Below are 14,549 nucleotides of genomic sequence, written 5' to 3'. Positions count from 1 at the left end.
CCTTTCCATTTTCCTTGCCTGGTTTGGCTCAGGAATGACCTCAAGCAAGCTTTCCTTCTTTGACTATAGATCCTATTAAGAATTTAAAAAGCCCAAAACCAAAAAGCTAAGTACAGAAAGGTTTATGGTGCTCCCCTCCATTTATGTGATTAAAAATGAAAAAACCGTTCAAATGTAATTCTTAAATGACACACAACTTACAGGGATGCTAGATTTAGAATACTATCTGTTTATAATTTTTCTTTCATTCACCCTCTCTCTGCATGTACCCATTTTGACCTATCCGATAACCCCACTGCCGGATTTTCAGGTTGGGTCAAAAGCTTCCCTCCTCCGCTTCCGGACACCACTCTATTTTAAATTAACTTGAACAGACTGCAAGTTTGCCTTTCCCACTAGGGTGTGAGCGACAGAGGTGGCGCGAACGCCATCTCTGTCCACGGAGCGCCGGACCCCGGTCGGCTCCAGATTTATTTTCTGAGTTTAAGTAAAGGCTCCTCCCCAGCTGACGACGCATTTCTTCTTTAAGACTTTTCCTCCTCGCCCAGCAAGTGCAACTGGCTCGCACCTACCAAGGGTTGGTGCTGGAAAAAGACTGAACTATCGACCGGCCGTGAAAGCCACGACAACAAGATTCTTTAAATTCTCGGGCCCAATAACGCGATACGCCACAGAGACGCCCCCAAATATTCAGCGGAATGGGCGGGCCCGGGAAATGACCAACACCGAAGTCACGTGGCGAAGCTCATCTTGAATTTCGGCAAGTCGGCAATCGACTATTCTGTCTTGCACGCGCCTCAGGCGGGCTCCGCTGAGATCCAGTCTTTCGGCGCTCGACTCGCCCGTGCTGCTGCCGCTGCCGAAGGAGGGGCAAAGCTCAAGATGGCGGACAAAACGCCAGGCGGCTCTCAGAAGGCCAGTTCAAAGGTAATTTCTTAGAGGACTTCGTAAGTCAGTGAGTGTATCACTGTCGTCTGGGGACTACAGACGCTTCTGGCCAGAGGGAGGAAATTGGGGTAGGGGTCCGCGTTCTGGTCGCGACGGTAGGCCAGGCGCAGACGCACCGTGGTGCGCAGGTTGAGAGGCCTGGTATCTCCCCTTAGTCCCAGCCTGGATTCGGCTCGAGACTGGAGGGCCCAGGGCGGGTGGCGTGAGTAGTTCGGCTCCCGCTTAGCACTGGAGTGAAATCAGTGATTTAGACTGAGGCCTGAAGTCGGGAAAACGCGCCCCTGTATTTCAGCTTATTGAGCTCTGAGGCCGCGGGACAGAGCCTGGGAGAGGCGGGAATCGCTTCCCGGTGCTTAAGTGTCTGCCTCTGTTTCCTCGGCTCTTAGGGTTTGGATCTCGCACGCTTCCGGCCTCGCTCAATTTCCTTCACGTCCTCCAGGGAATAAATCTCTAGGGCCACAAATTGTGAGGGGAGGACCAATAGTGGAAGGAAGCGGGGTGGGAAGTGCCGTTCTCCTTTGCGGTGATGCCTCGCCAAGGTTAATGCTACGCTCTACACGTGGTCTTAGCTCACATAAGAGGAAGTGTAAAATGAGCCCTTCTTTGGAGGGCTTGTTTCGAGGACTCGTGGTCTTCCGCTTCTTCTGAAAGGAAAACTTTATAATAGACTTGGAAGCCACCTAAGATTAGTAAATTGCTTTTGAGTTTACAGGGAACCCCGTGCACGTATTGTGAGTGCACTGAGCTGTAGAAGTGGTTTAGCGTTAGTTAGGTTGTGATTAGCATCAGGTCCTAAGTTGCCATCCTGGACGGGTCATTTAATCGTTTTTCACCTCCAACACGATATTAAAAGTAATAGTGCCCGAAGTAGTTGTTAAGCTTTTTGATGCTGATGCAAGAAGTGTAATACTTAAAGGTTCTAAGGACTTACATCTTAAAGAGTGTGTATGATAGTAGGTTATGAGGAAGTTATGTTTACGGTAGACGGGGCTAGTCTTGTGTGTACAGTTCTGGGAAACGTAAGCTATTATACACCTGCTTTCTCAGTTTCTATTAAATCATAGTCTTGATGCCATTTGGTGAATGATGTTTATAATTAGTTCGTAATTAGTAATGGATTTACCAGAAATCCTTTAGTTATGTAGAAACTGTGGTAGAGGGCCAGTCTTGGCTGCTTTACAACCTGCGTTTACTCCTTGTTTGTTTCTCTCCTCCCCAGTACATTTCTCCTTGGTGAGGAGGGGCGTAGTTGGGTACATGACTGCCCACTTCCTCAGCGGACTCTGACAAAAACAGCCCTGCTTACTATTAGGGAACTATTACTAAAGCTAGTGCATCCATAAAATTCACGCACAAGCCTCACTATTTTTGTTTCTACTCAAAGTAATATTTTAAGTATCTTCTGTTTGAGGCTTTGACTACATTGAAAACATATTAATGTATATACATGTTCAGGCCTCCTTCTCTAATAGTACTTCTCACGGTTGTGACTGCGTGGCTGTTCCCTGTAAGTTGTTGGATCTTCCAATAATCTTTTTAGTTTATATTGCTTTAGATTATAATCAGTTGATGCTGTTAAGAGATTTCCTATCGATGTCTGTAAAATATCTCAGGAGGGTGCATGATGTAGTGGAGAGATTATGGATTTTGATAACAAACAAAAGGTGTTTGGATTCAAATTCTGACTTGGTAATAAATTATATTTGCGATATCAAGGCATATTGCTTAAACTTTTCAGCCTCAATTTCCCTGTTTGTAATATGGACATCGTCCCTTTTCTGCAGGGTTGATGTAAGGATTAAATGAGTGAATATAAAGTACATAAAAAAACTTAGTTCCTTTCCTCTCCCCTTTGTTCTTAGAGGAAGTAAAAAGTACTTACTTTTCAAAATGTCAGGCTAAATTCTAATCCTGAGATTTAGAATCTGTTATCAGTTATAATGACTGCTCAGGTTACTGCTTTCTATTTCCAACACAAGTCCAGACTTTATTGGTGAGAGTATAAGATCATTTTGGTTAATATGACAGTGTTTGGAATTTCTGGCCTTTGATTTCTGTTTTGATTTCTTCCTCTGGGGAGTGCAGATGAGTGACATATTCTACCATATAGATGGAGTAAAAAATTCTTTAGTTTCCTGTTCATTCTTACCCTTTGGTAGTTAAATTCCCATTGCTATGGGTAGGGATGCTTGTTAATCATATTTCTAGATCCTGAGGAAAATGTCAATTTAAAAATGTACAAGAGGATGTAATGTACAGCATGGTGACTATACTTAATAATACTGTATTGCATATTTGAAAGCTAAGAAGAGGGTAGATCTTAAAAGTTCTCATCACAAGAAGAAAAAACTCTAATTATGTTTGGTCACGGCTATTAACTAGACTTATTGTGATGATCTTTCTGCAGTGTATACAAATACTGAATCATTATGTTGTATACCCAAAACTAATACAGTGTTGTATGTCATTTATACCTCAGTAAAAAAAAATGGAGTTAATTGAGGTAATTTAAGGTATTGAGTTAATTTACCAAATAAAATGTATAATAGGGATTTTTGCTCTTGACAATGGCAAAATTATTTGATGTGTCTTAATTACAAAATAAAGAGATTAAATTAGATAACCTCTACAGTTTCTCTTAGCTTTAAAAATTACATTTTAAGTTTGTATAGTCAAATGATTTAACCTTTATGTGTAGTTGTCCCTAATGAAGAGACCCTTTATTTTCTGTGTAATTTTGCTGTACTTTTTATTTTAAAGCCTGACAAATATAGAAATTCAGTAAATGTTTTAGGAATTAGCTAAAAATTTCCTGTGCATTTATTCTTGTATCACCAGACTAAAATGATGCTTTGGGGGAGAGGGGTACCATGTTGTAGCTTTGATTTTGGGAGGAGAGGCAAAGAGCCTATAATTGTTTTCTTAGAAAAATGTTAAATTTAATATATAAAATTAGAATTTAATTTATAAAAATTAATTTATTTTGATTGTAAGAGTTGTTTGCTCAGCACCGCGAGGATATGAAGAGAATGTGGTATTCTCGTTCCCTCTGCAGCTCCTGTGCTGGTAGTACTACCAATATAATGGAATTGTGTGCCCTGTTATTTCACTCTGTGACAGTGCTTATTTTTTGCCATAGTGTCAGAAATTGGGTTAGAGAGGTAAATGAGCTAAGTAGGAAATAGCTGGCTTCCTTGGACACCCAGTGCTAAATTGGTGTGGGAACTATTTTAATTGACTGCTGATGAAAAAAAGTATTTCAGTTGTATGAAATATGTGTTGATATAATGAGGATCCATTCAAGGCTTATCATCCTTAGGTATATATTACTGCTTGTGTACATATTTTTGGTGGTACCTGAAGGTATGTAAGAATTAAATATGATCAAAAACTCCAAACAAAACACGAACCTTGAAAAATTAGGCTCTGTTGCTCACCAGTTTTAGTTTAAACTGAATCTTTATTATGATATGGTTGTAAGATAAGATAAAGGTCTTATCTTAAAATATAAGGTGGTTAGTTTTCTGGGTGGAAGGCTGTGTTTTGAGGTGGAGAGAGGAATTAGGAACTTTTGTTTTGTTGATTGGTGTCTTTTAGAAATTCGAGTATTTGTAGCACTGGTGCTTGAATATGACTATTAATATGGTTTAAAAAATTTTCTGTCTTATTGGATTGAATTACTTGTTTTCTGAAAGTCTATTTTTAATTTTCTTCTAGTTTTTATTCCTGAAGCTTTTTTTTTCCTGGAAAGTATGATAAATTGACAAAAAGATACTCATTTGCCAGTAAGGCAAATGAGAGGAGGGCTCATTTGGTATACAAGTTGAAGACTCCTGCCTCTCTATCCCTTTTTACAAAGAGCATCATTTTTGAAAAACAAAGAAAAAAGAGCCCAAAACTTCCTACAGGATATTAAACTCAAAAATATTAATATTACAAATAATCTGCCTCTTATACTGTTAAGTAGCTTTAACAGTTTATTGCAGATTGGCCACATGCTAGATAATTTGCTGAAATAATTTTTTTTTTAAAGTAAGATGCATTTGCCGATAGCACTTGAGGCTATTTGGTACTGTTAGATGTCTTTTCCTTGAGCAGTTAATTTTTTTCACCAGGCTTACCTCATTTTAGATTAACTACAGATCATTCAAAATGTACTTACAACTTTTCATGTGTTGGTAGTGTTTTGGATGTAATTTTAAGGATAATTTCAGGTTTATTATTTAACTCAATAGATTTGATGAATTTTTTTGAGAGGTAGTCTGGTTTGTCTTGGAAAGTGGTATTCAGCTAGGTAGCTGTTACTTGTTGGTGAGTGGACAGCTTAGTATGTTGATAGTGAGGAGTGCAGTTTTGTTGTGTAGGTACTTGTTCCAACTGGGGACGTCAGCAGGTTTATTGAGGCTCCGTCCCTTGCCAGATTTTGTTTGACTCTGAGGAAGAAAAAATTAGATTATAATCAGTTTTGGAGAACATTCTGTCTATGGAGAAAGAGTCAACACATGATAGTTCAAAGCGGAGCCATCAGAAGCGTCTAAAACTTTAGGGAAAGAAATGACAGCTGGTTGATTGGAGGGTGGGGTGGGGAGGCTTCAGGAATAGAGGAGTTTGAGTCTTTTGAACAATGAACAGAGTTTTGAAGGGCAGACATAGAGGTATAAAAAAGAGATGGGTGAGGTACAGAAAATAAATCACTGGCAAATGGATTGATACATGTTCTTGTTTAGCCAGTGTATATAGGACATTTGCATAGGGATAAAAGTTTCTGAGACGGAAGGATAAGTTTGAGCTAAATTGTGGCGGCTTAAAAACCTATGGAATAAAATTAGAGAGCCATGGAAGATTCAAGGCAGGAAAGTCCTTTAAGAAAGCTCCTCTGGAGACATAGTTTAGGAAGAATTTGGGAGTGAGGAGGATTAGTCTGAAGATTTTTGTAGTGCTGCTGATAAATATTAAAGATTGTTTCAAAAATCTCACCTCAGATACTCTTTGGGAAGCTTTTCTGACGTTGTCCCCACTCCCATTAAGATTTGCTTGCCCTCTGTGCTCTGGTGGTATAGCCACACTGTTTTACTCCTCTCTCTTATTTATTACCTCCTAAGGACATTTATATCTCTGATGTAAGGCACAGTACCAGTAAGTGGTTGCCCAGTAAATGGGTTGAATAAAGGGAAATCTGAACCACAATAGTGTCTTTAGTAAAAAGGGTCCCCAGAGAAGAGTTAGTTTCAGTAGAGGTGGGGTGAACAGAATTTGACTCAGTTGGTTATGGGGGATAGGGAAGTAGTCAAGGATGACCCTGGTATTGTGCTGCTGGCTAACACTCATTGAGCACTTTTATGTACCAAACACTGTTCTAAGTGCTTCACCTGTCTTTGTCCTCACAACAATCCTATAAGGCAGGTGCTATTCAGCATTACAGATGAAGGAACTAGGCCCAAGGGTTACAAAGCTGGTAAGTGCTAAAACCAGGAAGTCTGATTCCAGAGTCTGTGCTCTTAATATTTTACTACTTCCATATTATGACTGATTGGGAGTTACCTTTCGGTGTCAGAAGTAAGAAGGTCAACAGGAGAAGCTAATTTGGGAAGAAACTATATTTTATTTATATAGGATGTGAGGAACTTGCAGGTATTCAGGTGAAGATGTCCAGGAAGTTGTTTAAGAACAGATTGGAACCCAGGAGAGGCACCAAGGTTGAAGATAAGGAATTGGGAGTCATCTCAGCACAATAAAAGTGTTGATATGCTTCCTATGGGAGTGATTGTTAAACTTGTGGAAATGTAAGTTGATGCTTTAGAGGATGTGAGGAGCAAGGAGGCAGATGGGAATGGAGAGCAGACTAGGCAGAGTGGAGGTATTGGAGGAATGTTGCTGTGGGTAGGTTGCTAACTTGAAAACTCAGGTGTGGCGGTTTTTCAATTGAAGTAGGAGCAGCTGGAAAATAAGTTTTATGGTAACGTTTAGTTGGCTTTACCTCTATCTCCTCAGCAGCCATCAGAATGATCCTTTTTTTTTTTCCTTGCTGTTTTTCCCCACATCTGTACTATATCTGCTTTCTCAAACCTGAGATGTTTTTCTTGTGTCTGCTTCTTTATTGCCTAAAATCTCCCTTATTTTGCCTTTTCATTTCTTGCTTTTGGGTCTTTTCATTTGGATGAGGAATTGTGCTGTGGACTTCAGAAGATCTTTAAGCATCACTAACTTACTGTTCTTCACTAAAAACGTAAAACCCAAGCCCAGGACAAATAACAGTGCAGTTCCAGGTTAAGTAGAGAGGGAGACTTGGCTTCAGAAGTAGTGTTACATTTCCTGTTTACCTGGACCATTAGCTTTAAAAGTTGGTTATTCCTTTAAAATTTTTATTCACTACTATTTGCATCTCTTTAACTGTTCTCAAGTCTAAAATTTCATTCTGATGCTGTGTAGCTATAGCTGTGTGTCAGTGGAAAATGTTTGGTTTGCAGTAAATATGACCATCTTAGGTTAATTGAAATCAGCTGATGCATCATCCTAAGCCATGCTGTTATTTTTAAATCCTAGAAATGATGATTTGGATGTGGTGGCATAGATTAAAGAAAGCCTAGCACTTTCTTACCTGCTCTTTCGTGCTTATTCTTCTGGGTGAACTTCAGAATTATTTTTGGCAACCCCCCTTGTCCCCTTACACAGACTTCCCTTCCCTTTAGGATTTTGAGCTGTGGAATGAAATTGCATTAAATGCATAAATAAATTTAGGTGTAGTTGACTTTGTCTTAATAATGAGTTTTCCCATCTAGGAATGTGATGAATCTTTTCAAAAGTTGACTTGAATAACAACCTTCCTGTGAAGTTTGTATTTTCTTCACACGGTGGTACATATTTCTTTAGTTGGTTTCTAGGTGTTTTATGTTTTTCCTCACTATTATGATTACTGTGTTATTTTTGTTACCTAGCAGGCTAACACTGGTATATTAGAAGGCAGTTGAATTTTTTTTTCTCCTCAATTCACTCAGTCTCTTGACGGAACTTTTTTTTTCTTTTTTAAGAGGAGTTATTTATTCTCTTGTATTATTTTAAGTGTCTGCAAATGGGTGCATTTCAAACTGGTTCAAAGTAGGTTTCACAGGGTTAAATTTAAATATAAAAAAATTTCTTTCATGCTATCTTGCCTTTTAGGAAAGGTTAGCAGGGAGAAGAAAGTGAAATAGGAGGGACACAATAAAAGTTGGGGACAGAAAAAAGATGGGTAGAAAGAATGGAGATGGCTGGTGGCTCAGTGCTTGGTTGTCTTGGGCTGATTTTGCCTAGGGTCCAGTATGGAGTTCAGAGGAATAAATTGATTCAGTATGAAAATGATCAGCTGTTCTTAGCCTTATGTTTCAACAAGATAAGTAAAGCAGTACTGTGTGGACCCATAGGAATCTTACTGGCTTTTTTCTACATCATACAAATCTTCAATTTTTTCTTATAAATGAATATATTGCCTTGTGCATTACATTTGAAATTTAGAACTGGGAGCTAGGATCGGTGAGGTACTTGTGATCTCAAGATTCTTGATTTCACTTTTAATACTTAAATATTTATAAAATAAGTAAAATCTCACTACCCAATACCTTGAAAAATAAAAACAGCTCAGTGCCAGAGTTAAATTCTGGGCCTCCAATTAAAATTTCAGAAAGATACCACATATTATTTATTTAGTTAATAGTGTTATAGCTTGGCTTCTTCATTCTTAGCTGCACAGTGAAAAATCAAATAAATTATTATATGCCATATGTAATCTGAAATGTAGATCAATTAAAACAAAATCAGGTGAAACTTTAACACTTGACCTTATTGGAAAGTGCCATTATTTGAAGACTGAACTTGACTGACACATTTATTTTGGATCACAATTTTTTTTTGTAAGTCAGAGATTGCCTTTGTTTGGTTTTATTAGCTGAGAAGAAATTGCTACAAGTTTGGAAAGATTGTTTGTGTAACACGAGAAATACTTGTTTTGTTAGCATAATACATTTTCTGATTATTTACATGTTGGCTTTTATTTTTAATGCTTGCAGACCAGATCATCAGATGTTCATTCATCTGGATCTTCAGATGCCCATGTGAGTATAAAAGGCAATCATTGTCTTTTTTCCTTAAAATTTAATTTCTTATTGTATATATCCCTACTTGATATGTCCCTTATGATTTTACTTGATAAATAAATATGATTGCATTGTATGTGCATATTTTCTTTAACCTTTTTTGCTAGATGTTCTGTGTTCTTTTTTTGTGTTCTTTTATTCACGTAAGTTGGCCCCTCAAACCATGTTAGAAACCAAGTGTGTATATTTCCTTTTTATTTTTTTTTACTGTGCTTGTAAAATTTTGTACATACATAGGTGTGTGTGCTTACACATTTTTTTTAACAAGTTTTGCGTTATACACATTTCTTTTCACAGTGCACAGTACACCTGTTGCAAATCCCTGCAAGTCAACAGATACAGCTCTAATCTAGTCTTTCTAATGGCATCTTAATGTTCCACGGGGGAGGTGCAATTATTTATTAAGCTATTTCTCTGTTGGGGCATAGACGTTTTGTTTCAAGCTTTTTGACATTTTGAATAATACTGCGATAAACTTTCTTTTACATGTGTTATTATAGCAGTGCTAAAAGTGTGGTCTTCAGACCACTGGGGTTGCTGAGAATTTTTCAGGGTGGCTGAATTCAGAACTATTTTGTAATAACACTAAGACATCATTTGCCATCACTGTGTTGACATTTGCACTAATGGTGCAAAAGCAATTGATAGGTAAACTGTTGGCACCTTAGCATGAATCAAGGCAGTGTCACCAAAATGTGCTAGTAGTCATTGTGTTCTTCCCCACCAGACACAGTAAAAATATGCTAGTTTCACTTAAGAATGCTCTTGATGAAGCAGTAAAAATTATTAATATTAAATCTTGTCCTTGTGTATGGGTGTTTTTAACGTTCTGAGTGATGAAATGGGGAGGCACATATAAGGCGCTTCTGCTTGGCAAAGTGTGGTATTTGTCTTGAGGAAAAGTATAATACTTGTGGGATTGTTTAAGTTGTGAAATAAAACTGGCTCCTTCTTTCATGGAATGCCATTTTTACTTGAAGGTACAACTGACAGACAAACTGTGTTTTGTCAGACTTGGGTGTTTGGCAGATATTTTCTTGAAAATGAAGGAAACTAACCTGTTCTTTTAAGGAAAACAACTATTTGTTAGTGTTATAAAATTTGATCTTTCAAGTGCAAGTTAGAATTATTGAAAACTTTCTGTACTTAACAACTTTTCTGATGAAATCGGTGGTATTAAGGGATGGGATTAAGGGGTAATTAGTGAAATATTTTGATAGTGTAAAGTTTGTCAATATTTGAACATTTGGGTTGATTCTAGTTTCAGTACTACATATATGATTTTTAAAAACTCATTTTCCTTTTCTTGAAGATGGATGCATCTGGACCCTCAGATAGTGATATGCCAAGTCGGACACGACCTAAGAGCCCAAGAAAACATAATTATAGGAATGAAAGTACCCGTGAAAACGTTTGTGACTCTCCTCATCAGAATCTCTCAAGAGTAAGTATTGATAAAGATAAGAAAGGATAGGGCTTCCCTGGTGGCTCAGTGGTTGAGAGTCCGCCTGCCGATGCAGCGGACGCGGGTTCGTGCACCGGTCCGGGAAGATCCCACGTGCCGCGGAGCGGCTGGGCCCGTGAGCCATGGCCGCTGAGCCTGCGCGTCAGGAGCCTGTGCTCCGCAACGGGAGAGCCCACAACAGTGAGAGGCCCGCGTACTGCAAAAAAAAAAAAAGATAAGAAAGGATAGATAATGATTTTGATCTGCCCTTGATTGAATTTGGTAGTTGAATATCTTGGTTTTGTACTTGTTGTTTCATCTTGTACTATTTGAAAATAGCATTCGTTATTCTATTTGGGTTAACAATAAATTCAAACTCATGTAAGGAAATGTTTTTTAGCTCATATGTAAGATATGTTTCATTTAAAAATTTTAATTTTATTTTAAAAAACCAAGGAGTGTTTTTTTTTTTTTTTTTTTGGTGGTACATGGGCCTCTCACTGTTGTGGCCTCTCCCATTGTGGAGCACAGGCTCTGGAAGCGCAGGCTTAGCGGCCATGGCTCATGGGCCCAGCCGATCCGCGGCATGTGGGATCCTCCCGGACTGGGGCACGAACCCGTGTCCCCTGCATGGTCAGGTGGATTCTCAACCACTGCGCCACCAGGGAAGCCCCCAAGGAGTGTTTTGAATGTAAAATGGTTAATAGATTTATTGTTCTGCCCTTATGCCAAACCTTTACTGAACCAAATGCCAGAGGCCAGTCACTGGAAATACACAGATGATTAAAACACACTTCTTGTTCTCAGCTTATACATAGTCCCAGCCTGGGAAGGTAGCAGGAGCTATTCACTCTGGTCAGTGCAGTTCCCAGGGTGATGCAAGCACCCAGAGAAGGAGCATCTTCACTGCCTGTATCTGCAGAGTACTCTCGTGTTCTTTTAGTCTTTTTAAAATTTCAAATAATGTTTTCTTGTCATGGTTAAATTTGGAAAGTATAATAAAGAGGACAGTCAGTACCAGCCAGTATTGATATTAATAACACTTTATTTTTCTTGTTTAATATTTTTAAGCATAAATATATTTTTACTTGGCTGTGGTCTGTTTTACAGGAAAACATTTTAAAAGATTCTTCAGGTCTAATTTTTTTTAATTTTAGGAAAAACTCTGTAAACAAACTTTTTAATGGATGATTATATTTTTTGAGTAAGTATTCCATAATTTCCTTAACCATTTCTCTCTTAGGTGTCTAAGTTTAGCTCTTAGGATATAAATAAAATTGAGGACAAAAGTTTGGCTTTGTAAAATTATGTTTCTCATTGAATTTGTATTTAATTTTACCATTTGTTTAAACTTCAGCAGTTGAAACCAAAGGTGCTGAATGATGGCAAAACATTTTCCTTTCTATTTTGGGAAAAAATTTACTTTGAATGTGTTCGTGAAACCCAATATTGACTTCTGAGTTATGAACTGCTTTATTTTTTTTAAAGGGATTTTAATGTAACCTTGAAGTAGTTTGCAGCAATATTACTTTTCCATTTTGTATCTTGCCAAGGGCAAGCCTGTTTAATAACCAACGGATTGATAGTTTAATTTCATAATTGGTTAACTTCTCATTATGGTAGGTGAGAGAGAATCCTTCAGATTTCAACTGCAGATTAATATATATATATATTTTTAACATCTTTATTGGAGTAAAATTGCTTTACAATGGTGTGTTAGTTTCTGCTTTACAACAAAGTGAATCAGTTATACATATACATATGTTCCCATATCTCTTCCCTCTTGCGTCTCCCTCCCTCCCACCCTCCCTATCTCACCCCTCTAGGTGGTCACAAACCACCTAGCTGATCTCCCTGTGCCATGCGGCTACTTCCCACTAGCTATCCACCCTATGTTTGGTAGTATATATAAGTCCATGCCACTCTCTCACTTCGTCACAGCTTACCCTTACCCTTCCCCATATCCTCAAGCCCATGCTCTAGTAGGTCTGTGTTTTATTCCCATCCTACCCCTAGTCTCCTCATGACATTTTTTTTTCTTAGATTCCATATATATGTGTTAGCATACGGTATTTGTTTTCCTCCTTCTGACTTACTTCACTCTGTATGACAGACTCTGGTCTATCCACCTCACTACAAATAACTCAGTTTCATTTCTTTTTATGGCTGAGTAATATTCCATTGTATATATGTGCCACATCTTCTTTATCCATTCATCTGTTGATGGACACTTAGGTTGCTTCCATGTCCTGGCTATTGTAAATAGAGCTGTAATGAACATTTTGGTACATGACTCATTTTGAATTATGGTTTTCTCAGGGTATATGCCCAGTATTGGGATTGCGGGGTCGTATGGTAGTTCTATTTGTATTTTTTTAAGGAACCCCCATACTGTTGTCCATAGTGGCTGTATCAATTTACATTCCCACCAGCAGTGCAAGAGTGTTCCCTTTTCTCCACACACTCTCCAGCATTTATTGTTTGTAGATTTTTTGATGATGGCCATTCTGACCAGTGTGAGATGATATCTCATTGTACTTTTGATTTGCAATTCTCTAATGATTAATGATGTTGAGCATTCTTTCATGTGTTTGTTGGCTATCTGTGTATTTTCTTTGGAGAAATGTTTATTTCGGTCTGCCCATTTTTGGATTGGGTTGTTTGTTTTTTGGTTATTGAGCTGCAAGAGTTGCTTATAAATTTTGGAGATTAATCCTTTGTGAGTTGCTTCATTTGCAACTATTTTCTCCCATTCTGAGGGTTGTCTTTTGGTCTTGTTTATGGTATCCTTTGCTGTGCAAAAGCTTTTAAGTTTCATTAGGTCCCATTTGTTTATTTTTGTTTTTATTTCCATTTCTCTAGGAGGTGGGTCAAAAAGGATCTTGCTGTGATTTATGTCATACAGTGTTCTGCCTATGTTTTCCTCTAAGAGTTTGATAGTGTCTGGCCTTACATGTAGGTCTTTAACCCATTTTGAGTTTATTTTTGTGTATGGTGTTCGGGAGTGTTCTTAATTTCATACTTTTACATGTACGTGTCCAGTTTTCTCAGCACCACTTAATGAAGAGGCTGTCTTTTCTCCACTGTATATTCTTGCCTCCTTTATCAAAGATAAGGTGACCATATGTGCGTGGGTTTATCTCTGGGCTTTCTATCCTGTTCCATTGATCTATATTTCTGTTTTTGTGCCAGTACCATACTGTCTTGATTACTGTAGCTTTGTAGTATAGTCTGAAGTCAGGGAGCCTGATTCCACCAGCTCCATTTTTCGTTCTCAAGATTGCTTTGGCTATTCGGGGTCTTTTGTGTTTCCATACAAATTGTGAAATTTTTTGTTCTAGTTCTGTAAAAAAATGCCAGTGGTAGTTTGATAGGGATTGCATTGACTGTAGATTGCTTTGGGTAGTAGTGTCATTTTCACAATGTTGATTCTTCCAATCCAAGAACATGGTATATCTCTCCATCTATTTGTATCATTTTTAATTTCTTTCGTCAGTGTCTTATTTTCTGCATACAGGTATTTTGTCTCTTTAGGTAGGTTTATTCCTAGATATTTTATTCTTTTTGTTGCTATGGTAAATGGGAGTGTTTTCTTAATTTCACTCTCAGATTTTTCATCATTAGTGTATAAGAATACCAGAGATTTCTGTGCATTAACTTTGTATCCTGCTACTTTACCAAATTCATTGATTAGTTCTAGTAGTTTTCTGGTAGCATCCTTAGTATTCTCTATGTATAGTATCATGTCATCTGCAAACAGTGACAGCTTTATTTCTTCTTTTCCTATTTGGATTCCTTTTATTTCTTTTTTTTCTCTGATTGCTGTGGCTAGAACTTCCAAAACTAGGTTGAATAAGAGTGGTGAGAGTGGGCAACCTTGTCTTTTTCCTGATCTTAGTGGAAATGGTTTCATTTTTTCACCATTGAGAACGATGTTGGCTGTGGGTTTGTCATATATGGCCTTTATTATGTTGAGGAAAGTTCCCTCGATGCCTACTTTCTGCAGGGTTTTTATCATAGATGGGTGT

At 38.0% G+C, this 14,549-nt stretch overlaps 1 protein-coding gene across 4 annotated transcripts in view; it reads left to right on the top strand.

Moving 5' to 3' along the window:
- Positions 1–386: 386 nt before the first annotated feature.
- Positions 387–14,549, top strand: part of U2SURP (U2 snRNP associated SURP domain containing) — a 63,236-nt gene continuing 49,073 nt past the window's right edge. For 2 of the 4 annotated variants that reach the window (XM_067033617.1, XM_067033616.1), the window contains exons 1-3: positions 856–927; positions 8,991–9,035; positions 10,390–10,521. Coding sequence is in view for 2 of the 4 variants with exons in the window: in XM_059063796.2 (XP_058919779.1) it covers positions 883–927; positions 8,991–9,035; positions 10,390–10,521 (222 nt within the window). In the remaining 2 variants the exon portion in view is untranslated. Of the gene's footprint in view, positions 928–8,990; positions 9,036–10,389; positions 10,522–14,549 lie in introns of all 4 variants that reach the window. The other 2 variants (XM_059063796.2, XM_059063793.2) reach the window with 2 other exon arrangements.

Source organism: Kogia breviceps, chromosome 5 (genome assembly GCF_026419965.1).
Source record: "Kogia breviceps isolate mKogBre1 chromosome 5, mKogBre1 haplotype 1, whole genome shotgun sequence".
NCBI classification, from domain to species: domain Eukaryota; kingdom Metazoa; phylum Chordata; class Mammalia; order Artiodactyla; family Physeteridae; genus Kogia; species Kogia breviceps.
This window is presented reverse-complemented; position numbering and strand designations above follow the sequence as displayed.